The 24,781-nt window shown below is 43.3% G+C and overlaps 1 protein-coding gene across 6 annotated transcripts; it reads left to right on the top strand.

Moving 5' to 3' along the window:
- The first annotated feature begins 1,151 nt into the window (after window positions 1-1,151).
- Window positions 1,152-23,828, top strand: LOC101937412 (GDNF-inducible zinc finger protein 1-like). 6 transcript variants are annotated; one of them, XM_005287445.5, is made up of 8 exons: window positions 1,152-1,384; window positions 3,685-3,817; window positions 9,634-10,947; window positions 14,268-15,197; window positions 17,232-17,326; window positions 19,577-19,744; window positions 21,029-21,186; window positions 22,872-23,828. In XM_005287445.5, the coding sequence occupies exons 3-8, from the start codon at window positions 9,635-9,637 to the stop codon at window positions 23,112-23,114; spliced, it is 2,907 nt and encodes a 968-aa protein (XP_005287502.2). In that variant the 5' UTR covers window positions 1,152-1,384; window positions 3,685-3,817; window position 9,634; the 3' UTR covers window positions 23,115-23,828. The 6 variants fall into 6 exon arrangements, with proteins under 6 accessions (XP_005287502.2, XP_065445876.1, XP_042702677.2 ...); XM_005287446.5 differs by having other exon boundaries at window positions 1,251-1,384; window positions 3,688-3,817; XM_065589804.1 differs by lacking the exon at window positions 21,029-21,186 and having other exon boundaries at window positions 1,163-1,384.
- Window positions 23,829-24,781: the final 953 nt, after the last annotated feature.

Below are 24,781 nucleotides of genomic sequence, written 5' to 3'. Positions count from 1 at the left end.
GGGGGCCAGGGGGCAGGAGAAGGGGCAGGGAGGTTCTGGAGGGGGCAGTCAAGAAACGGGGGGGGGTCGGGAGTTCATGGGGGGGCTTTTTGGGGGGAGTGGAGAAAGTTTTGGGCAGTCAGGGTACAGGTAGGGGGTAGGGTCCTGGGGGGTAGTTGGGGGGGGTCTTAGGAGGGGGCAGTTAGGGGACAAGGAACAGGGAGTCTTAGGTAGGGGGTGGGGTTCTGGAGGGCAGTTAGGAGCAGGGGTCCCAGGAGGGGGCAGTCAGGGGACAGGGAGCAGAGGGGTTTAGATGGGTTGGGAGTTCTGGGGGGGGGGCTGTCAGGGGGCAGGAGTGCGGAGAGGGATCGGAGCAGTCAGGGGACAGGGAGCAGAGGGGTTTAGATGGGTTGGGAGTTCTGGGGGGGGGGGGCTGTCAGGGGGTGGGGAGTGGTTGGATGGGGCGTGGGAGTCCCAGGGGTCTGTCTGGGGGTGGGGGTGTGGATAAGGGTTGGGGCAGTCAGGGGACAAGAGGCAGGGAGGCTTAGATAGGGAGTGGAGTCCTGGGGGGCAGTTAGGGGCAGGGGTCCCAGGAGGGGGCAGTCAGGGACAAGGAACGGGGGGAGGGTTGGGGGTTCTGGGGGGGCGGGAAGTGGGAGGGGCGGGGCTCCTCCCGTCCTCTTTTTTGCTTGCTGAAATATGGAAACCCTAACTGTGGGGGCTAGTTTCCAGCCAGCCCCACGGGCTGCAGCCCCATAGACGGGACTCCCAGCCCTGAGCCTTGTGTGGATGCTGTGAGGGAGTTAAGGCACCCTCATGCTGGAGGCCCTGACCCAATGCAGGGAGGGCAGTGCTGTGCGGGGGGGGGGTCCCCAGGGCAGGGAAGGGTGGAGGGACCCAGGCTGGGGGCGGGGCGGGCTCCTGGCAATTGCAGCCTTTTGCGGCCCACCCCCAGCCCAGACAGGGGCTTCTGTTCTGTGCCCTCATCCAAGATGGCCGACTCGTTGGGGTCCTTCTGAGGGAAAGCGGTCTCGCTGCCCATACTCAAGATGGCCGACAAGTAGCGCCCGGCAAGCTCCCTGTGGGGATAGCGGGGGGGAGGGAGCTTTGCTGCCCACACCCAAGATGGCGGGGGAGGGCGGGGTGACGCTTCTGATGTGCACTGGGCGGCCATCTTGCGTTTGGGCAGCAGGCCCGCGGCAACGTCGGTGGAGCGGCCCCCGCGGCGCAGCTATGGTGGCCGTGGCGGGAGGCGGAGCGCTCGGCGGGCGGTCCCCCGGGCTGTACCATCGCGCGGACAGAGGGGGAGAGACCTGCGCTGCTGAGTCCGGCGGTGCGGAGCGCAGCGCGGGCAGGAGCCGAGCCCCATGAGACTGCGCGAGAGCAGCGCGCTCCGCCTGGCAGGGTAAGGCTGGGCTGCCTCATAGCTACCCCCCCTGTAGCCTACAGCCCCTATAACTACCTCCTCCCCGCCCCTATAGCTACCCCCTGCCCGCCCTGTAGCAGTACAGCCCCTATAGCTACACCCTGCCCGCCCCTATAGCACTACAGCCCCACACCCTCCCTGCCCCTATAGCACTACAGCCCCTATAGCTACATCCCATCTGCTCCTATAGCACTACAGCCCCTATAGCTACACCCTGCCTGCCCCTATAGCACTACAGCCCCTGTAGCTATACCCCGCCCGCCCCATAGCACTACAGCCCCTATAGCTACATCCTGTCTGCTCCTGTAGCACTACAGTCCCTATATCTACACCCTGTCCGCCCCATAGCAGCACAGCCCCTATAGCTACGTCCTGCCCTCTCCTCCCCTCCAGCTACACTCTGCCCACCCCATAACACTACAGCCCCTATAGTTATGCCCTGCCCACCCCATAGCAGCACAGCCCCCTATAGCTATGCTCTGCCCACGCCATAGCTCTTCAGCCCCTATAGTTATCCCCTGCTTGCTCCTATAGCTCTATAGCCCATATAGTTAAATCCTGCCTATCCCATAACTCTACGGCCTTTTATAGCTATACACTGCCCAACTCCTGAGGGCAGAAACTGTGCTGATGAGTAAGGACTGGGGGCTGCCCTATATGCTAATGGGTAAGGTTGGGGGCTGCTCCTCTAGCTATATATTCTGCCTGCCCCTCCTATAGACAGACACTGGGCTGATGGGTAAGGCTGGGGGCTTGCTCAGGGACCCTATCCCCTATAGCTAATCCCTGTGTGGAAGGGTAAGACTTGGGTAACGCTGACTGCTACCGTCCTGCCTCCCACAACTGAATCCTGTGCTGAAGGGTTTGCATGATAGTTGCCCCACTCCCGTTGGCTCCCTGCTCCCCTCTAACTAAGCCCTGCTCTGATGACTGCCCCTGCCATTGCAGCTCAAATTGCTGCTGTGCTAGCCACATGTCATCACCGGCACCTGTCCTCAGCTACACATCTTTGCTCAGTTAAAATTGGTACAGGTGGCAACCTGAGGTTGAGCACTCTATGGTGTTTAATAGCATTAGGGTTGCTGTCCCAGTCCCTGCCATGCATGTTACTCCCCACACTGTACTGGCTTGTGCCCCGATCCTGCAATCACATGCTTAATGTGATGCATGTGAATAGTCACATTGACTTCAGTGGCACTGGTCACATACTTAAAATTAAGCACATGCTTAAGAATTTGCAGGATTGGGAACTAATTTTTAAAATTCTTGTCTGTGTTACACCAGCACCTTTGAACAATGGAGAGTAAGAGTATTTCAATACCTTCTTTTTTAAAGCCTGACATTGACTGACTGCAGGGAAAACAGTGAAACAGACTAACTACATTGCTGTAGTGTGCAAAGTAAGCAGACTGAGAAAAGGGAGGCAAATCACTTTTTTCTCTAATCTCTTTTGATTAGTCATTTTAGGATGTGACTTGTAACTAGAATTGGTACAAAACTTTCAGCTAGAACTGTGATTTATTTATTTTGCCAGAGGACAGTGTCCCTTTATAATGCTGCTGTCATCAATTACATGTGCAGACCTGCCACGTTTCATACTTTTGGAGGGAGTCGCCCCCATATGGGATACATGTTAAAGCAGTTTAATTTTACTGCCTGTACTTTTGCTCTTAAAGTTGTCTTTTAACAAGACCCAGACAAATCACCCGTTTTTCAATAAAATACAGTTTCCTTAGATGGTCCAAGTTTTACAGTCCAAAACTGTGATGGCCCAAAAATTATGGAAGGGAGGTGCATTTGTTGTTGTTTTTTTCTTTTTAAGGTTTGTGTGAAAGATCATGCGTTTGTTTTTATTCTACTAATCAGAGCCTCAGTTCTGCATGCACTTATGCATGTGCCCGATTTTACACATGTGAACTCAGTGGGACCCTTCAGGCACATAAACTTAATCAATTGCTTAAGTGTCTGTAGGATCAAGGCCTTCTAGCGGTACTTTAATGGTCCCTTTCAGCATAGTACTATATGCATTCCCACTTATTCAAATTCCCTTTATCCAAAAGTCCTAGTTGTCCCAGTCCGGAGTGTGTCCCCCTATATTAGTTAATCATCCGCTTATAACTTCTCCATTAGCCTCTTAGTGCTAAGATAATTTACAGCAATGCATCTGTTGCACTGCTGAAGGGTGAATGAATGTATCCCCTCACAATGTGGTTCTGTGGCTGCAACACTGTGTCCAGTTCAAAGTGCAGCATGTGTAACTATTGTGGTTATATCTACAGCAGAATCTCTGGTCAGCGCTTCCCTCCTATCTCGGAGCCCCGCAGCCGAAACATGGCCCCTGCCAGTGATCAGTGGCGCAGTCATCACTGAGAGACTGTGGTCAGGCAGCCCGAGCACTGGGACAGACACAAGGTAGGCAAGGTGTGCAGGGGAGAGGTTGTTGCATACAGCACCACCATTCATTGGCTCATAGTCTGGAATGGCAAGAGCAGCAGCCAATCGAGTAAAGCAACGTCCCTGAGTGACTCTTCAGCCTGCCACATCCAGCTGTTCCCAGACCTATGGGAAAGTCTGCGCTGCAGCTGGGAGCAAACCTCCCAGGCCAGGTAGCCACTAGCAGGGCTTGAGCTAGTGTGGATGTTGTGGCTCAGGCTGGAGGTCGGGCTGTCCAGCCTAGGGAGTCGGGTGGGTTTGAGAGCCTGAGCAACAGTGTCCACACGGCTATTTTTAGCGTGTTAGCTTGACCCCACAGGCTCGCTCCCAGCTGCAGTGTAGACATACCCTTGCTGCATCCCAGCCAGAATCCAGCTCAAAATAGCATTTCTGTTTATCCAAGCACTAGGTTATCTGAAAGTGTTGGATGGCTGCCAGGCCTTCTGGGTAAACAAGAGTGTACTGTGTCTTGCCATGAATGGATTTTATCGTCACAGTGCCCACGTGAATAGGGAAAAATCCTAATTTTAGCGATGAGGAATTGAAGTAGCGGATCGACTGTGACTTGTCCAAAATCCCTCTGGGCTGAGCTGAGAACTGAACCCTGGTCTCCTGAGTCTCAGTTCAGTGCCCGTTTTGTGTATTCTTAAAAATGTATATGCTGTATAGTTCACTACGGACCTCATCCTGCAATTGGATCGACCTCAGTGGTCCCGTGTGTCTGTGCAGAACCCAGTGAAGTCAGTTGGGTTATGGTCCACCTGTGTCGATTCATCTGCAGGGTCAGGGCCCCTACATATGCGTGCATGTATGTGACTCATATTAAGTTAAAAGGAGCTTCACTTAGGGAAATAGGTCATGCAAAGGTCTCGAAGAAGCGAAGATGTAATAGAAAAGGGGGGAACTTACAGTCACAAGATTACATACATCTCACAATAGGCATAGCATATAGGTTTATGGCAAGTTTTATGTGAAATAATTCCACCAAAGAATTCTGTTGTGAAAACAGTTCAGGGTCAGCTCCTCGGCTAGTGTAAATCTACATAGCTGCATGGATTTCACTTCAGTGGAGCTGTGCAAAATATACATTAGTTGAGTCTCTGGTCCATAGAGAATGACAGGCAGTGTGATCCAGAAATAGGCAGGAATGGTAAAAGTCCAGGGGGAAAAAATGACCCTAGAAAATTTTTTTTGGCTGTCTGCACTTCTTTCAGCAGTTTGCAAGATCAACGCTTTGTAAGTATACTAGTTCCTAGCAGTCAGACTTGGCTATCCATGATGATGCTTGCAGCATACTTGTTTGCCTTCAGCAAATGCTAGCTCTTAAATGTTGTGAAGCCATTTCGTTTTATTGTTTTAATTGAAGACAGTGGCTTGTGATCTGAAAGGGAATACTTTTATCTTGGTCGTTCATCTCTTAATCATAAACATACAGATTCTCATACTCCCGAGTAACACTGACAGTGTTTTTCTTTCAATGGACTGCGGTGGTGCTTAAATACTTTCCAGAGGCCTTGGACATCTAGCTATAACTACAAATCTTAATATCTGTAATTAAAAGTATGTTGTATGGTAAATGTAAGGAGAGACAATGGAATACAGTAAACAGGTCAGGAAGCAAATTTAATTGTCTTGGTTAAAATCAGGATGCTTTTCATTTCCTCCACCACCACACAGTGAAACAACTGAAGTGAATTATTGTCATTGTTCTGTAAAACTGGTAGACTGGTTATAGGAGTATCACAGGAATATGTGTTGCTTGTGCTGTTTACAAGATGTAGAAGTGCTGTATTCGGCATCATGTGGGCTTAATTTCCTCTTGAGCTGTTTGTTTAGATTCCAATTCAGCACAACATCTAAGCATGTGCTTAAGTCCCATTGAATTCAGTGGGACATAAGCACGTGCTTAAATGTTCTGTTGAATTAGAGCCATATGGGGGGATTCAGCCATATACAACAATAATGAAGGAAAACACTGTCAGACATGGTAAGACCAAGATGCCCTTTTCATCAAACGAATATATAGTGAATTTACAGTCCAATAGTCAGTGTCACAGAGTTTAAGGCCAGAAGGGACCACCAGATCATATGATGACATAAAAAGAAGCAATGCTATGAATTTAATTGTAACCCTTCTTTGCCCCCACCAATGCCGATACCATTAAACCAGATCAATTACTTGACCATTTCCTTCCTTTTGTGAATTTAATAACAGGAAATAAAGTTGTGTTCATATATTGTCAAAACTGAGACTTCTCTGGAATCCACTGGCATTTTTTAGTTTTATCCAAAGCTTATTGTCGTTGACTGAAAATAGTTGCTGAATTTCATCCCAAAGCCCAATTCAGTGGCGGAATTGTAGGCATCTTGAAACTACTTATTCTTTGCTCATGAATGTCACTGCCTCAAAAAGCTACATGGGTGCACATATATAGCTCTAGGAGCTACTGCAATATAAATGTTAAGTAATAATCAGTATTTATTGGAATTACAGTAGTACCCAAAAGCCCCAGGAAGGACTGGGTTGCTGTACAAATGCATAGGAAGAGACTATCTTTGCTCTGAAGAATTAAAAATGTGCCTTTTGCTGTGTTGTTTACTGTACATTTCTAGAAATCTGTGTATGAACAATCTTGTGCTGGTAGGACTAAGATTAAGCTAACAAATGGGTCAATTTCTGCCTTCGGTGACATATTCCAATATACACACACATCTTTTTACTCTTCTGAAAAGTACTTTCCTTTAACAAAGGTATTTTGTTTCCCTCTTCTCTAAATAAACCTAAATAATCGCTAAGAAATCCTGGAATACATAGCAGCCAGGAAATATATACAGTGCGTTACCATTATTTTAGAAGTCACAAATCATGAATTATTTATGCCTTGCAGATTAAAATGTGTTTTAACTATGGCTGTTTTTAATTGCATTAGCTTAGCTTTTAAGCTTGTTATTCAAACCTATTCATTATGGTGTATATTGATGTTTATGCATCATGGGACAGTATGTTGAAGGCAAGTTTGACCTCTTATTTGCACATTTTATATGCACCAATAGTACACTTCATGTCATGTCAAACATGTAATTCACATAAGGAACAAAAGTAAAACTTGATGTAATTTAATGCCCATTGTTACTACTTGACTGAGAAGCAAACACTCCAACATCAAGGTTAAAGTAACTGCACCACCTAGCTTTTGCATCCTGTAAAATGGAGCCAACAAACAAGAGAAAGTCACTCCAGCTATTTGCTTTGGCCTAGTGCTCCTCTCTAGGTTCTAAAATTTATTTGTAAATAAGTTATACGGTTTAGGTAAACACACATTAAATAATAAGACTTTTTAGTCTTCTACTAGACCAGGAGTGTCAAACTCATTTTTGGAGTGCACCAAATATCTTTTTAGTTATGGTTGGGGCATTCATTTAGGATTCCATACTTCCCTCAATCTATAGTGGATCTCCCAGTGCTGTCAGTGGAAGATCCTCACAAAGATCAAGGGTGGAATCAGGTCTTGATTTAGTAACTAAATTTTTAGTTTATTGTTCTTATTAAAGCCACGCTCATCAATCGCTCAGTGTGGAAACTAACTTACTCTTAGGAGACCCACTGTATCTGCCTTGTTTCTTTTCCTTCTCTATCTTTCTTTCTGTTTCTCTCAACTTTTCTCTCCTGTCTTTTCTCTGCATATCCTTCCCTACAGCAAAAGCCAGTTCCTTCCTATTGGCTTCACTTCCACCCTGTTCCTCATATCATAAAATAAAATTATCATATAATTATATAAATTAACTATTTAATGTGTCACTGTTATGCTCTCAAGTTAACATCACTATGAGATGAATTGGAGCAAAGGAGTTCACACCTCCAAGTTGTTGTTTCAGGCTGTCTGCAGACTCAGGAAGGCAGCAGTGCATCATTGATTTCTAATTGTTTTGCATTTGGGAGGTTAATTTTGCATCCAGGAGGGCTAGAAATGTACTCTAAAGCCACATAAGTACATCTAATAGGTTAGATCAGGTCCTCCGGCTGGGTGTTTAACATCACCGTACTACATTATACTACTAAGACCCCCTGTACTAACTAAAAGGTACCCGGGTAAAGAATTTGGAGTGTACCTACTCTGTACGGATAGGATTTGTAGCAAGGGAAGACCTATACCTGTCACGAGACACCAACCTAAAGCTATTGTTTTCCTAGCACTATAAGGGAACATATGCCAAACAAACTCGGGCAGTTTAATTTACTCCATGAATTATATTGAATCTCAGCATACCATAGTAGGCTAAAGGTTATGAGGAATAGACATTTTGGCTCATATGCAGAGGTTTGCCAGTTTAGGGGTAGATTCTGAAATCCTTACTTACGCTGAACAGTTCCTTACACTAGTAGTGGAGCACAGTACTGCTCAGTGCGAGTAAGTATATCAGAATTGGGACATTACCTTGTGTTACCAGAGTTGTTCAAAGCTATCGGATATACCTTGGAGGTATGGATAACGTAGTGATCAAAATCAGTTCCTAGCTATGAATCCCTTACTAATGTCCTAGGTAATGTAGTGACTGTTTTAGCATTTTCATCACTTAGTTTTGAAATAACTTGGCATGAGCTGTCTGGACCTATATCTAAATATGCCTCAAAGATTGGAGAACCCCATCTTATCACACCTCTCAAATTGGGCCCCAGTAGGTGGGTGTCTATAACTTCCTATGAATAAAACTCTTCAGGGTGAGGAGTACTAATCGGGTCATATGGGGCTAGTGGAATTGACATAACCTATTAGATCAATAACTTATTCCAGAGTAATAATGATATCCAGTACTATAATTGAGGCATTTATATGATATTAGTAAACATTTATGGTGTCTTCCAAAGGCCCAAGTCAGTATCATGGCACCATTTTGCTGGGACCTGTACAAACACACACAAAAAGACTGTCTTTGCCCCTCCGGGTTTATAGTTTAAGATGCGGTGTTAGCGTTTTGTGTGTCTAGAGGCAGAAAAGCCACAGAGCCATCAAGCTTCTGTCTTACTGTCATAATATTTAGACATGTCTAGAGATAGTTAGAAAAAGGCAGATTTTTTTTGTGAAAAATGTTTGAAAATTTTCATCACAAAATTTCAATCCCTCTAGGCTGAATGAAAACCATCAAGAAGGTCTCAATGGGTTTTTTTTGCCAAAATACTGTCAACATTTCCAAAATTTTAAACCAGATCTGTGTCTTTATTTTCTTGCATGTTCTATATATTTCTGTAAGTAGTATCCATACAATTTAAGTGTTGCAAACAGTAGAACCTCACACACTCGCACCATTAACCTACAAGCCTGGGTATGCTCATTAAAAACCCACTAGACTCTCTACTCAACAAAGATTTAACTATCTGTTGCTGTCGTGCAGGTAGTGTGGCCTACTGGGTAGAACACTGGATTGGGACTCAGTTCCCAACCTGCCACTGGCTTGCTAGGTGACCTTCGGCAAATTACGTCTCTTCTCTGTGCCTCAGTTTGTCCATTTGTAAAATGGGGATAATGATACTTAACCTCCTTTGTGAAGTGTTTTGGGATCTACAGATGAAAAGCACCGTATAAGAGTTTTATAATTTAGTTCCTTGGTCTCATACAGTCTTTGTCAGGCTTTGTGAATTAAAAGGTAAGAGAGCAAGGCCAAGGAGTCTCTCAGTCACTAGTGTGAGTGAGTGTGATGGCCTACTTTGCAGTTAAGATGAAGGTGAAGATGATTGGTGCAGGTGGATGAGATGTGCTCTAATGGACTCTCTTGGTTTTTGGTTTCTTTTCTGGCAGGATGGAGAAGAAGAAAATTCTAATGAAATCCAAAGTTGCTGCTTCCAACCTTCTGCGTGCGCTGCATTCACTCTATCAGTTGGGTCACCTCTGTGATGTGAGGGTCCATACGGAGCACCTTGGGATTCAGGAGGAGTTTCTGGTTCATAAGGCTGTCTTGGCTGCTTCCAGCAATTACTTTAAAGGGCTTTTTCTTCACGGTGAGATGTTGGATGCTAAGAATTGCACCGTGACGCTACAGGACATTTACACAGAAGAATTCACCTCCTTTCTGGAATTTGTCTACACTGCAGAAGTAGAGATTGACGCAGAAAAGTTGCATCGGATGAAGGAGGTGGCCGAGAGACTCGAGTGCAAGGATTTGCTTGACATTTGTGAAGAAATGAAGGCAGAGGGTAGAAAAGCCTTAGATTTGAGTGTCCATTTGAAAGGTCAGATATGTGCAAATGGTGGGTCCCAGTGCGCTCGTGTCCAGCAAGCAGAAGACATTGAAGTGAATGATTCTTCCCAAATTGGGGTGACATCCATGAAGAGAAAATGTTGGGACAGCCAGGAATGCAGAAAATTGCTACCAGACTACGAGATTGTTGATGGACAACCTGCAAATCCCAATAAAGGTGGGACAGATCTTCCAGAGTCGAAAGCTGGGATGGTAAAGTCAGACAAACAGAACAAAATAGAGACAGGTGAGATGATTAGCATGGATACAGTCAACCCAGAGGAAAATAAGACAAGCCATTGTTCCCTAAACCGGTCAAACTCAAAGGAAACCTGCATAGTGATTAAAAGTGTGCTTCCTGGCCAGGAGGAGGATGAAAATAGTTTAATTTCTGAGCTCCCCAGTAAAACCGAACGTAGGAAATCACCTCGCAACATATCAAAAGTCTTGCCACAAATGTATACGTGTGAGAAGTGTAACCAGTCATTCCATTTCATCAAACACTATCAGTCACACATGGAGCTGGAACACGACATCAACATAGTGCTCAAACACAGCTGCAATATGTGCGACCAGCTCTTCTCGAATCGCCAGAACCTCAGGCAGCACCGCCTCACGGTTCACAATGACGAGCGACGCTTCCCCTGCGTGTTTTGTGAGAAGAGGTTCAAGCGCCCGAAGGATATAAATGACCATATCCGGAGGGTGCATGAAAAGAAAAGGAATCCCCAGGCGTGTCCATACTGCAACAAGGTTATCAGCTCCAAATGCGGCCTGACAGTTCACATTCGAACCCACACTGGAGAGAAACCTTATAAGTGTGAACGCTGCCCAGCCAGCTTTGCTCAGAGGTCTGCTTACAATACCCATGTAAGGTACAGCATTTTGTGTGTGTGTGTGTCTGGGCATTGAGAGAGGGGTATTTTCAAGATCCTGATTGCTTCAGAGCTAGGTTCTTTGGGCTCTTGGAAGGCAATAGGAGTCTTTCCATTGACTACAGTGGGCTTTGAGTCAGGATATTATCCGTTTGCAACAGCACTGGGCTGACATTTTCAAAGCCATGCAGGGGATTTAAATACATTGAAATTATTGGGAGTTGTGTAGCTAAATCCCCTTTAGTGGCTTTGAATGTCTCAGCCTTTGGGTTTTAAACATGAGCCTGGGAGAACTGTGATGTGTTAAAAATGAACAAGACTCGGCTAAGTGGGTGATCACAAATCTATTTTTATTTGATCCTATGCCCTGCCGGCTGTATCTAGGTAGTGTGGGCATTCACACAGGCCTTTTCCGCACTGACTGACTAGAAACAAATCAGTAAAATTTCACAGAAGTCTCCAGATCTGCAAACAGAGACAGAATTTAATTTTTATGACAGCATAAATGTAGAATTCCCATTGGCCCAGGACAAAATTCCTGACTTTCAGCTGTTACAGCCCTCCTGAGTCCTGAACTGATTCCTCTTTTCTGGCTCCCTCTGGAGTCCTCTGCTTCCCCAGCCATGGAAAAGGCCAAGTGATGTACATGTTTGGGAGGTCCTGAGATATTGGCACTATTAAATATGGAGAAGAAATGTTAGATCATATGTGAGGTATTTAAATATATACGTTTTTATTTTCTCTCCTCCTGAGTCCTGTATAGTTGAAATCATGGGCCCAGATCTGCTGTGTTGGAGTCAACTCAAAGCAGCCCTAAAACTAGAATAGTTGCCAATAAGAGGATGGCTCCAGTATGGAGCAATCCTTTGTTGAGACCATGCCATTGTTATGGCTCCTACTTCACCGTGCCCCCTGTGGATGTATAGGGGGTATATCCCTATACTCCCATTATCTGACTGCCTTAACCCATATTGGAGCCACAGGCATAAATTAGAGCAGCCTCCAGGTAGGAAACTGGTCTGATGATTAGCCTGTTGAATTGGAGATAGTTCACCTCCCAATGACTACATAAATATCTGCTTCAATTACCTTTGGTAAATGAAATAACCAAACAACCATTCATTTTCTGATATGGCTGTAAAACGAATCAGAAATTTTTTTCAAAATAAATCACTTTAAAAATACATTGTGTGTACCGTCTAAAATGAAACCTACGTCTATCTCTGAGTTGTGAAGAAGATGTATTAAGGTTATAACAACCAACAAGAATGCACTTTTATGTAGAAAACCATGATTAAATCGAGTCTTCCTGACTAGTGACTTAAATCAAATCCATGCTGCTGTATTATTTTCCCCACAGGGAACTAGGACACACAGAAATTGCCCATGATGACACAAGAAGCCTGTAGCAGGTCTAGGCTTTGAACCCAGATCTTCCGAGTCCAATCCAGCACCTTCACCACAAGACCAAGCTTCCACTCAAGCATGAGGATTATTGGCCCCTGTAACTTTATCCTAGCTAATGCAACTACAGAGAATAGTTTTATCCATATATGTAATTCTTTCTTAAATTTTATTAATGCATTTAATAAATCAATAACATTGACACTTTAAAGAATCCCCTCATGAGATTACATATGTAAAAAGATACCATCCATCTGTTTCTAAAGAAAATCTGCATGCAAAGACTTTTGTGTGACACTGATGTGTATAGTGAGAAAGAAACAAGAGGTGCTCGGGGAGAGAAGTGTGATTGACTAAAAGAATTAGGTTCTGTATAGTATAGACAGTGAGCTCAAAGAGGAGGGTTGAGTGAAGCTAAATTTTAGGAAAATGCAGACTGAAGAGATAGGAGTAGAAAAATAAATGAAGTAGTACAGTAGGAGTGAAATCCACAATAGCAGGATGAGCAGATAATTCCAGACTCTTAAAGCATTTGCAGTTACACAGTATCAGTCTTCTGTGTGCCCAGCACACAAACTGTGATCTTTCAAAAGAATGCAGTGTGGTACTCTGTTTCATTTTCTGTGTTATCTTATTGTCACCTGCAGAGGGAAAGCAGATCGATCTCACAAATCTCCCAGACAATTTGTTTTAAATTTGTGGTTGTTAACAGTTCAAACATAGACTGTGCAGGATTACCTATTTCTTTGAGACAGATGTTGATACACTTATCTCAGTGTTCATAAGGGTATCTGTATCTGGCCCTAAATTAATAAGAAAACTGTTGATGCTGCAGTTTATACAAATAGAGATGTTGCAACCTGCTAGTATTTTTTATAAGAAAATGTTTATGTTCTTGTTTATTTGTATTATGATAGTGCCTAAGGGCTCTAGTTAAGTATTGGGATTCTGTTGTGCTAAGTACTGTAGTAACTCTATTAAAAAGACAGATTACCATAATCGACTATCTGCACAAACAGTTAACAGATTTGCTTTGTATAATTGCATGCACAAAGCAGGCATGTCATTGCATAAATTTTGCCCATTCAATGACATTTCTAATTTGTTTAAAAACCAAACACTGCATATCTTTCCATAGTCACTGCATTGTAACAGGGAACTCAAGATTACACTGAAGTGATGAATCCCAGTTCTGCCTTCTTATCCACCTTCCCATGTGCATGTCCATTGTGAAAACATTGGGAATTTCTTCCATGTATCTTAGAACTGAATAGTGCCTTTGCATTATGGGGAAATCATATATGGCCTAAAATGAAATTCTTAACCTTTCAATTAAAGCAAAACATCGGTTTTGTTGTTTAAGAATCACACACAAAGTGTTTCAGGGTCAAATGTAGCAAATATAATGTGCTTCTTTAAGGAGGTACTAAGGGTCAGATGCAGTAGATATTTAAAAGTTTGCCATTTAGTATTTATTATTCTTAATTTAATTAAAAGTAAAGCAAGAGGATCTCAAGTTGTATTTGTAAGAACCCGTTTGTTAGACTGCATTTACAGTCTCTCATGATATTAATCAGGCAACACACATGTTCGCTTTAGAAAGGGTCCTTTCCTGAGGACCTACTGCTTTTAAACTTCTGCCAGTCCCTCCGTGTAATAGCCATTGCTAGCTGTGAAAGCAAGGATACCCAACAGTTTAAGTAATGCTTCTACAGAATAACTTGCATAAGACACTTCAGTTATCGTTAATTATCTGGTCTCACCTTTCTGCAATATTTCCTTGCTCTCTTGTTCTAGATGTTCTACTAGTTTGTGAAAGGCAACATTAAAATGAATATGAGAAACCCGATTCCTTCAGTGTGCATGCATATAAAACCAGGTGTTTAACTACTATGGTTGTGTTCTGTTTTTAACAGAAAAAGACATGAATCTGGGCAAGACAGGAAGCTTATGCCAGTCTACTGGATGGTAGTTCCACCTGCAGATAGACCAGATGCAACATATTGTGAAACAAATATTAGCAAAGAAAGATGGGATGGGGCATCAGATACTGGGTTGCGAAAAGCTACCAGGAGCAAAGAAGCCATGGACTACGAGGAAGAACCAGGGAGCTCATCTAATGCACGAGTGGATTGCAGCAATGAAGGGGAAGAAAGGAAGGGGCAATATGATGAAGCTGAAGCTAACAGAGAAGACGAAAATGAAGACGGGGATGAGGATGAAGAAGAAACAAATGTGAAGGGGAAAGAGGAGGGAGATTACGATGCAGTTTATTCTGAAGCAGATGGCAGTAAAGATAACGAGGATGTTAGTACGGATGACGACGATGACTCCTGTAATGATAAAGATGCTGAAGAAAATGAATCGGGTGAAGACTTTAAAATAAAGAAGGTAAATAAGGCCCGGGTAACTAAGAAGTCTGCCTATGTTATAACATGCGATAAATGTGATGAACAGTTTGTATCTCGGAAAAAATATGTGGATCACTGCAAAGATGTTCATCAGTCCTTGCCCGGTAAAGTCTATCAGTGTGATATCTGTAGCAAGTCATTTGCTAGCTACAACAGCTGGAAAGAGCACAGAGCGTGTGTCCACACTGAAGAAAGGCAGTTTGCCTGCACCATCTGCAATGCTACGTTTAAAAGAAAGAGAGACGTGAGGACACATTATATGCGGAAGCATGAAGGGAGAGTGAAGCGCCCACTGTGTTCGGTCTGTGGGAAGATTCTGAGCTCTCGAACGGCATTGGTGTTTCACATGCGGACACATACAGGGGAAAAACCCTACGAATGTAGCATTTGTCATTCAAAATTTGCACAGCCGTCACAGCTTAAGATCCACACCAGGTCAGCCTACAGTCGCACTTCTCCCGTTACTGAACCCTGCATGCACCCTGCTTCAGCACTCCTTCCCTTGGACGACCCACTGTCCCCCAGTCTATTTCTGCAGTATCCATGTAATAGAGGAATGCGGGGATTTATGTTGGCCTGTAATATCAATGATTAACGAAGTTTAGTTCTTTTATTTCTGTAAAGTTGTTTGTCTACTCCAGGGTCATTACCTCACCTTTGGGAAAGACTTAAAACATAGCAGTACCATTCATACATAGGCAAGCAAATAGGGATTACTTCCAAATAAGATTGAGACAGATCCTCAGAGAGTGTAAAAAATGGCAAGAGAGGAAGGATTACCCAGTGGTTAGGGCACTGGTCTCAGATTTAGGAGACCCAGGTTCAATCCCCTTCTCTGTCACAGACTTTGTGTGTGACCTTGGGCATGTCATTTAGTCTCTCTGTGCCTCAGTTCCCCACCTGTAAAATGGGGACAATAGCACTGCCCTACCTCACAGCTGGGTGCAGTTTGTGTGATTTACACACGTTGAGAATGATAGCCTAGGACACACTGTAGAAGCCTGGAGAGATCTGCTGCTAGCCTAAGGAAAAAAAACACATCCACATTGTCGTTACCACCACCAAAGCAGCAGCCGCCAGTCTTTTGTAAGTTCTGGCTCTTCTCTGCTGTTTGGAAATAGCAGACCCATCAGTGAGGTCCAAGATCACTAGAACTAAAGTAGAATTTTTGAAAAGCCAGTATTTAAATTGAGATCAATGGGAGCAAGTCTTTCTTCAGTGGAGTGGTGCCAGTTTACACCAGCAGAGTATCTGCCCCAGTATGTTTGTCACATTTATAAATAGTGAGGTCATCGATACCTGCTACACTTGAGGGTTTTTTCCCTTCCAAAGACAAATACAGTCTTGATGATAAACTAAAGTAATATGTTTGTGTAAATGTCTAGGAACCACATGTTGTATGTAGTGTAATTGTAGACATGTTGGCCCCAGGATATTAGAAAGTCAGGTGGATGAGGAAATATTTTATTGGACCAACTTCTGTGGGGGTGAGAGACAAGCTTTCAAGCCACACAGAGCTCTTCGTCGGGTCACCTGCTCTTGTCTGTCTGCCCTCACTGTTGTTCTCTCTCCTTTACCTCATTCTCCTGCTAAGATAGGCAAGCAGCCCTTTTATTTGAAATAACCCCTGGCTTTATCAGTTCCTGGCTGGATCACAGCAAGAGCATACATATACTCACACAAGGAGTTGATCAGTAGCAGGAGCTTCTCAGAGGAGTAGGATATTGTGTTCGTCACTCTGGTGTATCGTCTAGCAGCCAGTATAGGACAATATAGTTGGGCTGTCAGTCCTTGTGGCCACAGAGTTTTAGGGCTGTTACTGCTGTTGAGGCATGAAGGAAGAAAAAGAAAGGAACAGCCAGAGGGAAATCTTGCATGCTCCTCTTTAAGGCATTGTAAGGGAATGATCCTGAACCGGTGTGAGTCAGTCGAGTTCCTTCAGATTAATGAAGCTACACGGACTGACTCGATCTGAGGAGTATAAATGTTTTTGCCAAGGATTCTCTAGGCTCTCCTCTTCCCCCCACTCTATTCATGCAAAAATCCCAAGCGTCAGATAGGGTCATTCGTTGCAAGTACACCTTGGGGTCTGCATGCACCTTTGATGTAATATGCATGCAAACCTTCAATTTCCTTGCTGAGCTGAACACATTTATGCCAACTCCCACATAGAAAATCTAGGCAAACTCCCCAGGACCATAACATCCACAGTAGAGGAAATTAATTTCAAGAGGAAATGCTATTTTAAACCCCCCTGTCTACAGTGCTTAATTTGTGCTGGGGCTTGCCAGGGCTGAGCCCTGGCACATCTAAGCTTGGTGTTTCATAGCCCTGACACCTCCGGGCTCGCTGCCTCAGTTATGACAGGGAAAAAAATTGCTTGTGCCTTGGCACCTCTTCCATTACAAATTAGGCACTGCCTGTCTAGCTGTGTTTTCTCAATATCTCTCTGTGTTTCATTGCCTGTAGGTCCCATACAGGAGAAAAGCCATATATTTGTGAGGACTGCGGAGCTTGCTTTGCTGACAAAGGCAAACTAAATGGTCACAAGAGGACACATACAGGTAGGAATTAAACACTGTGGGCCTCGCCCTGTACCTGTCTCACCCTTTTATTTGGTCAGGTTGAATACAAGTTGTTTGCAGGACATCCCAGTAGAAAAGAAATAATCTAAATTCCTCAGCCTCTTAGCAGCAGGGAATAGGTGGGGGCAGAGAAGTGCACGTTATATTTTTAACTCACGGGAGGTACTCAGATGAAGAGGGCCATTTGGGTACCTGGACATCAGAGATGCAAGACTGTCTGAGATGCAAGACTGAAGAAAGAGATTGGGATAGAGAGATGGATTTTGGGAATCATCTGCATAGAAATGGCAACTGAGGCTAAGTGAGTAAATCGTTACGTCCAAAGCACACTGCGAAGAGCTCCAAAGGGATCTCACAAAATTGCATTTATCAACATTGAATTTCATCTGCCAAGTAATGCACACTAGAAAACATAATGCCAACTAGACAGTAGAGCCTCAGAGTTACGAACACCAGAGTTACAAACTGACCAGTCAACCACAGCCCTCATTTGGAACCAGAAGTACAGCAGCAGTAGGCATGGATAAAAAACAAACAAATACAATACGGTACTGTGATAAATGTAAACTACTAAAAAAAAAGGGAAAGTTTAAAAAAAAAAAGATTTGGCAAGGTAAGGAAACTGTTTCTGTGCTTGTTTCGTTTAAATTAAGATCATAGAATCATAGACTTTAAGGTCAGAAGGGACCATTATGATCATCTAGTCTGACCTCCTGCACTTCGCAGGCCACAGAATCTCACCCACCCACTCCTGTATCAAACCTGTGTCTGAGCCATTGAAGTCCTCAAATCATGATTTAAAGACTTCAAGATGCAGAGAATCTTCCAGCAAGTGACCCTTGCCCCACACTGCTGAGAAAGGCGAAAAACTCCCAGGGCCTCTGCCAGTCTGCCCTGGAGGAAAATTCCTTCCTGACCCCAAATATGGCAGTCAGCTAAACCCTGGGTATGTGGGCAAGACTCACCAGCCAGATGGTTAAAAGCATTTTTCTTCTGCATAATAAAGTTTCAAAGCTGCATTAAGTCAATGTTCAGCTGTAAACTTTTGAAAGAACATAACATTTTGTTCAGAGTTATGAACAGACTCTATTCCCGAGGTGCTCATAACTCTGAGGTTCTACTGTACATACAAAATGATGGGATCTAAATTAGCTGTTACCTCTCAAGAAAGAGATCTTGGAGTCATTGTGGATAGTTCTCTGAAAATATTCGCTCAATGTGCAGTGACAGTCAAAAAAGCTAACAGAATGTTAGGAACCATTAGGAAAGCGATAGATGGTAAGACAGAAAATATCATAATGTCTCTATATAAATCCATGGTACGCCCACACCTTGAATACTGCATGCAGATCTGGTCGCCCCATCTCAAAAAAGATATATTAGAATTGGAAAAGGTACAGAGAAGGACAGCAAAAATGATTAGGGGTATGGAATAGCTTCCATATGAGAAGAGATTAAAAAGAGTGGGATTTTTCAGTTTGGAAAAGAGACAACTAAGGGGGATATGGTAGAGGCCTATGAAATCTTGACAGGTGTGGATAAAGTGAATAAGGAAATGTTACTTTCTCCTTTGCATAACACAAGACCTAGGGGTCACCCAATGAAATTAATAGGCCGCAAGTTTAAAACAAACAAAGGGAAGAATTTCTTCACACAACACACAGTCAACCAGTGGAACTCTTTGCCAGGGGATGTTATGAAGGCCAAAATCATAACAGCGTTCAAAAAGAATTAAATAAATTCATGGAAGATAAATAAATTAAATAAATTCAAGGGCTATTGGACAGAATGGGCAGGGGGGCATGGACAATGGGATGGATCACTCAATGCTTGCCTGTTCTGTTCATTCCCTCTGAAGCACCTGGCATTGGCCACTGTTGGAAGCCAGGATACTGGGCTAGATGGACTATTGGTCTGACCCAGTATGGCCGTTCTTATTTTCTTAATGAGGTCATATAGGGATATGGTGAAGAGGGAAAAAAGGAGTCAGAGCCCTGAGAGATGCCAACAAAGCATGGTGGATGGGAAGCCAGTTGAAAACCAAGAGAGCACAGACTCATGGAAATCAAAAGGTTAATGATAGTCCAGGAGAAGGGACTGATCAAATGTGTCAAAGGGAGCAGGAGGATAAGCATGGACAAAAAACAACAAAACATTGGACTTGGCCAGGAAGAGGTTATGGAAGTAACTGGTAAGAGAATTCAGAATATCTTTTGTTTTTTTTTACAGGAGAGCGTCTCTTTAAATGTGATGTGTGTGGAAAACATTTTGCCACCAATGAATACTTAAAATGCCATAAGCGATGCCACATGGGAGCTAAGCCCTATAAATGTGATGTTTGTGGGAAAACGTTTGGACTGAGAGCCTCGCTAGCCCAACACAGTAATGTTCATGCAGGTAACAAAGCAAACAGATGTTGTGTTTGGCAGTAGATGAGTAGATACCAGTGGAAGTTTGGATCTGAAATTGTATTCAAAAGGGGTGTTAGCCTTTAACTCAACAGTCTTTTTGATGGGCTACATAAGTATAGTGAGAGGGGGAGTGATTTGGAGCCAGAGTTCATACTTACTCATTGTGCCCACAAGGGGGGCTGTGATACTGGCGAAAGAATGACACTCAGTGCCTGAGAGTAAAAAGCAAGGCTTTACTGAGGGAAGAACTTACACTTCAAGCTGCGCAGGGAATCCCTGAGGTACACGGAGGGGCTGTGGGGGATCTCTGACCTTCCGGGACAGCTGGCCAGGCGGGACTCCACTGAAGGGAGTCCGCTGCAATGCTACATCCCCCTGTGCTTATCTCAAGGTTACATGGGGTCAACAGCTGGCTACATTCATTGCATTCATAAATCATACATATTATATAAGCTGACTTGTTTACAGACAAAAACATGCTGAACTATACTAAACTACATTTTGGCAGGATCTGCCGGACAGGGTTCATTGCACGGCCTTCAACTGCACAGCCTGCATCTTCCACTCGCATTCAGTCACATCCTCGGTCCGCCACTTAGCTCCTCGCCAAGCTTCCGCAACCTTTCCCCTACACTCATATTTTTTTGTAAAGGAAAAAAAATGTCATACAGTATTTAAAAAATAACAAATATACCCTGCATTGCCTCCTTGATACAATGTACGGTAGTTAGTTACATTGGGCCAAATGCAGTTTGACTCATGGTTTGGAAATGCTTTTTCGAAGACCTTTATCCTGCAAACACTTTAGCAACATTCTTAACTTCAATTATTTGCAGAGCCTGATTAAAGCAATCCAGAGCACCGGACACCCCCCCAAATGCCCATCCTCAGTGGCCATCACCCTAGCAGAGGGTGGACTGGTGGCATCCCCCAGAAGAAGGCCTGATCTGCTTTGCTAGGGAAGATGGGGCCAGGTAGCTACCTCCCTGGTTCTATTGGCTGTTACACCTCTCTCTGGAGACTCAGGCAGACCCTGCTGGATCCATTTCACTTGGGTCACGTTTTCAAGCTTTTCTTCACAACCAGCGGGGCTAGAAATATTCATGTAATTGCGGGAGCCAGGGCTGTTCTGCAAGTGCTTTAATCCAGCATTGCTCACAGAAATCGTCCTGTTACTCACCTAAGTAAAGTCAAGCATGTACCGATGCGTCTGCAGGATCAGGCCCCCAAGGACTGATCTTCAGCGGTTGTGGGTTTTGTTCATTTGCAGAGACACGTCCATATTTCTGCGAACAGTGCGGAAAAACATTTACTCAGCAAGGAGCTCTCAGGCGTCACCAGCGTATTCACACCGGTGAAAAACCATACAAGTGCAGGGCTTGTGAGAGAACCTTCACAGACATGTCCACCTTACGGAGACACGTATCGGTACGTTGCCTCTCTGCTGCCTTTGTAGCAATTAAACTGCGGTACAGAGGTTTAATTGGGGTGAAGGAGTGGGGAGCTACATTTCTGCAGCTGTTTTTTTTTTTTTTTTCTTTAATTTACTAGGGATTAGAGTTGATGCTTCAATTTTGATTCCTTATGAAAAATAAATCCTGTTAGGATGAGGGGGAGGATTAGGGTGCTACTTTACAATTACATCAAGCTTTTAATATTATTTATTAGGTTTATCAAACAATTACAAAAAATAATCGCAATTAATTGTGAGATTTAAGAAAATAGTTGCGATTTATTGCAGTTTTAATTGCATTGTTAAACAATAATTGAATACCAATTTAAATGTGTTATAAATATTTTTGGGTGTTCTACATTTTCAAATATATTGATTTCAATTACAACACGGAATACGAAGCGTCCAGTGCTGATTTTATATTACTATTTTTTATTACAAATATTTGCACTGTAAAAAAGATAAAAGAAATAGTATTTCTTGTAACTTACAAATAGAGAATTATTTTGTTACATAACTGCACTCAAAAATAAAACAATGTAAAGCTTTAGCGCCTACAAGTCCACTCAGTCCTACTTCTTGTTCAGCCAGTTGCTAAGACAAACAAGTTTATTTACATTTATGGGAGATAATGCTGCCTGCTTCTTGTTTACAATGGCACTTGAAAGTGAGAACAGATGTTTGCATGGCACTCCTGCAGCTGGCATTGCAAGGTATTTACATGCCAGGTATGCTAACGTTTGTATGCCCCTTCATGCTTCAACCACCATTCCAGAGGAGATGATTTGCGGTAATTGCTTGAGTTAACTGCGATTAATTGACAGACCAATTATTTATAGAGTTGTAGCACCTAGGTGCCCCAGTCATGGACCACCGTCACCTCCTGCCGGCGGGGCTGGCACAGTGGCAGCTGCATGTGCTGCACGGCCTGTTGGCTGCTGCCCCCCACTGTGCTGTGTGCGCTACGGAATGAGAGTCCCTGCCACTCTTTGGCACGCTCACTCTGTGACTGTAGCACACGCAGAGCAGCGAGGTGTCAGTGGCTGGCAGGAGCAGGGCACGCAGCTGCCAAAGGCAGGAGGAGGAGAGCCCACCCCAGCCAGAGACCATCCAGTTGTTTTCCTACCTGATCCGGACCCAGCCCTTGTGATCAGGTTCCGTTGGGATTGGGTCAGGTTGCAGAGCTCTGATCACAAGTGCGGTGGAAAGTGGCTTAGCCCTCATACTGTAGATACAAGATACAGGGTCTTACCATTTCTTGAAACTTCAGATGCATTCTCAGAGTTTTGATAGGGCACACAGCTCCCGGTGATAACTTGACTGCGAGCAAGATCGCTAAAACGCCATTTGGGTCCTTGAAGTGACCTCTTTGGAGAGGAAATCAGGACTTTCCCTTGGTCAAGTCTAGCATTCACCTGTGTGCTCAATTTCTGCCACCATTGTGGCATGGCAGTGGACCTGGAACAAAGTTAGTAATGTAGAATCATTCTCACATTTCAGAGCCCAGCTAACCCCTTCGCCCATCCCAGTGCAGCATTGGAATGTTAAAATCAACCCTATTCCATTTTGAACATGGTTAATAAAAGTAAAATCTTCAATTGTTTTAAATTATTATTCAGAAACTTTTCTTCCCTCTATAATCTTTGTTTTTTCCCCCCAGATCCATGACCGGAATGCTCACTGGAGAAGTTTCTTAATAGATCTTACTACCAAAAAAGACCATAATTGGTCCAAAATAGAAACCTTATCAGATGTCTGTATGGGTGAGGACTCAGCACCTGAAATTTGGTCAGTTGACCAAGGTAAACTTTATAAACCAGAAAGTATTAGTGTAAAAAAAGCAGAACAGAGGCCATCTAATGTTAACATGCGAGACGCTGATCATTCCCTTTTATACTTGTAACTCTTATTGCTCTAACCAGAAAACTATAAAATCTCTTGATACACTATGAATGAAAACATTTCAAATCTTTTTTCAATATAGCTGCTTCATTTTTAAGCTATGTGAGATACTCTTATCTTTTTGCATTTGATACGAGATGTTACATTGCAGTCTTTTATCTTGTTATGGTAAACTATTTATGCCAATTAGGTGTTAGACCTGTGCACAGAGTTTTATTTTTTAAAAATATCTTGAATATATCACACAGTAAAATACCCATTTAATTAAAGTAAATATGTTTGTTTTGTGTGTGTGTATCTATATATACATGCACATGCATAATAATGTTCTTGTAAATTATTGTCTTTATAATAAAGATACTATGTTTAGAACAATCCACATAAAATGATAATCTATGCTGTATCTAATTTATTTGTACATATTTTATTGTAAAATATTTTTTACTTTCTTGATCAATACAAAAATGTTCAAATATTTGCTGTGTAATGTTACAAACCAACTAGAACGTAGCTGGTTAATGACAGAAGTCAGTGGTATATGCCGTTTCCCAGCTTTCCATGGTTCATTTTGTCTTCATACTGTGATATTTGCTTTTAACCCCTAAATATAATTTCTTTGTACACTGTAAAAATAAACTTAAGAAAAATTATTTCTTAAAGAGTGATGGGACACCTCTTAGATCCATATGTATAATAAATAATGAGGAGCTGTGAATTATGGGCTCAGTTTTATAATTCAAAGGTTTGATTGCACAACCCTAGATTAAAATAAATCGTCTTTTGCATGGGATGTTGTTTTATTGGCCTACTGAGAGTTTAAGTATTCAAATCCCCAATGGCTTTCATAAGAGTTGTAGATTCTAAACACCTTTGAAGATTACTTGAAGAGCTCTAAATGCTCCTTTTATTATTCAAAAAACTGCATATAATATTATTATTGAGATCTTAAATGCGCCAAAGTCGGGACATTCAGAGCTTTGTTTTCTAGACCAATTGTAACACCGAGCACCGTTGCACATATTTAGTATTTTGTATTACTGAGAATGGTGTTAAAGGCATGTCTTACTACACGGTGTGTTCAGTGTGGGGGATTGAAGGTTGCGCTGGAAACAATACTTTTGAATTGCCTGATTATGGGCCAGATTCATTCTTGATGTAATTCCAAAACCAATGGAATTGCACCAGGGATTAAATTGGTCATATGTTCTAAAATCTCATGTTGCATTAATACGATTTTTTAGAAAATGTGTGTGTAGTTGTGGGGGAGGGGGATGATTGAATTTTCTTGGTTTTGGGATAGGAGCAACTTGATTGGTCAAACTGCTCCTGTGCTGCAGAACAACCCTATCCCTGCTAGGCTGCTTCTCTGCCTTCTGTCCCCCCACTCACACATACATTGTCTCCTGAGGAGAGATGTACCCCCTTTTTCTTGGTCTCAGATGAGCTGCAGAAATTGTAATGCTACAGCTCTCTCTGTGCCCTAGGATAGCTCCTGGATCTATCATGATCTTCCCCAAGAGCCCACTGAATTAATAGGATGGACTGATCTGACCCTCTCAACTCCTGCTGTTCAGTGGAGCCATCTACCTGGTAAGTGATGGGACTTGCTGGGAGAGGCATCAGCCCTGCTCCTGTGATCTTTTTGTTTTGTGTCTGCAGCTCTGAGAG

Source organism: Chrysemys picta, chromosome 3 (assembly GCF_011386835.1).
Source record: "Chrysemys picta bellii isolate R12L10 chromosome 3, ASM1138683v2, whole genome shotgun sequence".
Classification (NCBI taxonomy): Eukaryota; Metazoa; Chordata; order Testudines; family Emydidae; genus Chrysemys; species Chrysemys picta.
Note: the sequence above shows the minus strand (reverse complement) of the source record. Positions and strands in the feature narration are given on the sequence as shown.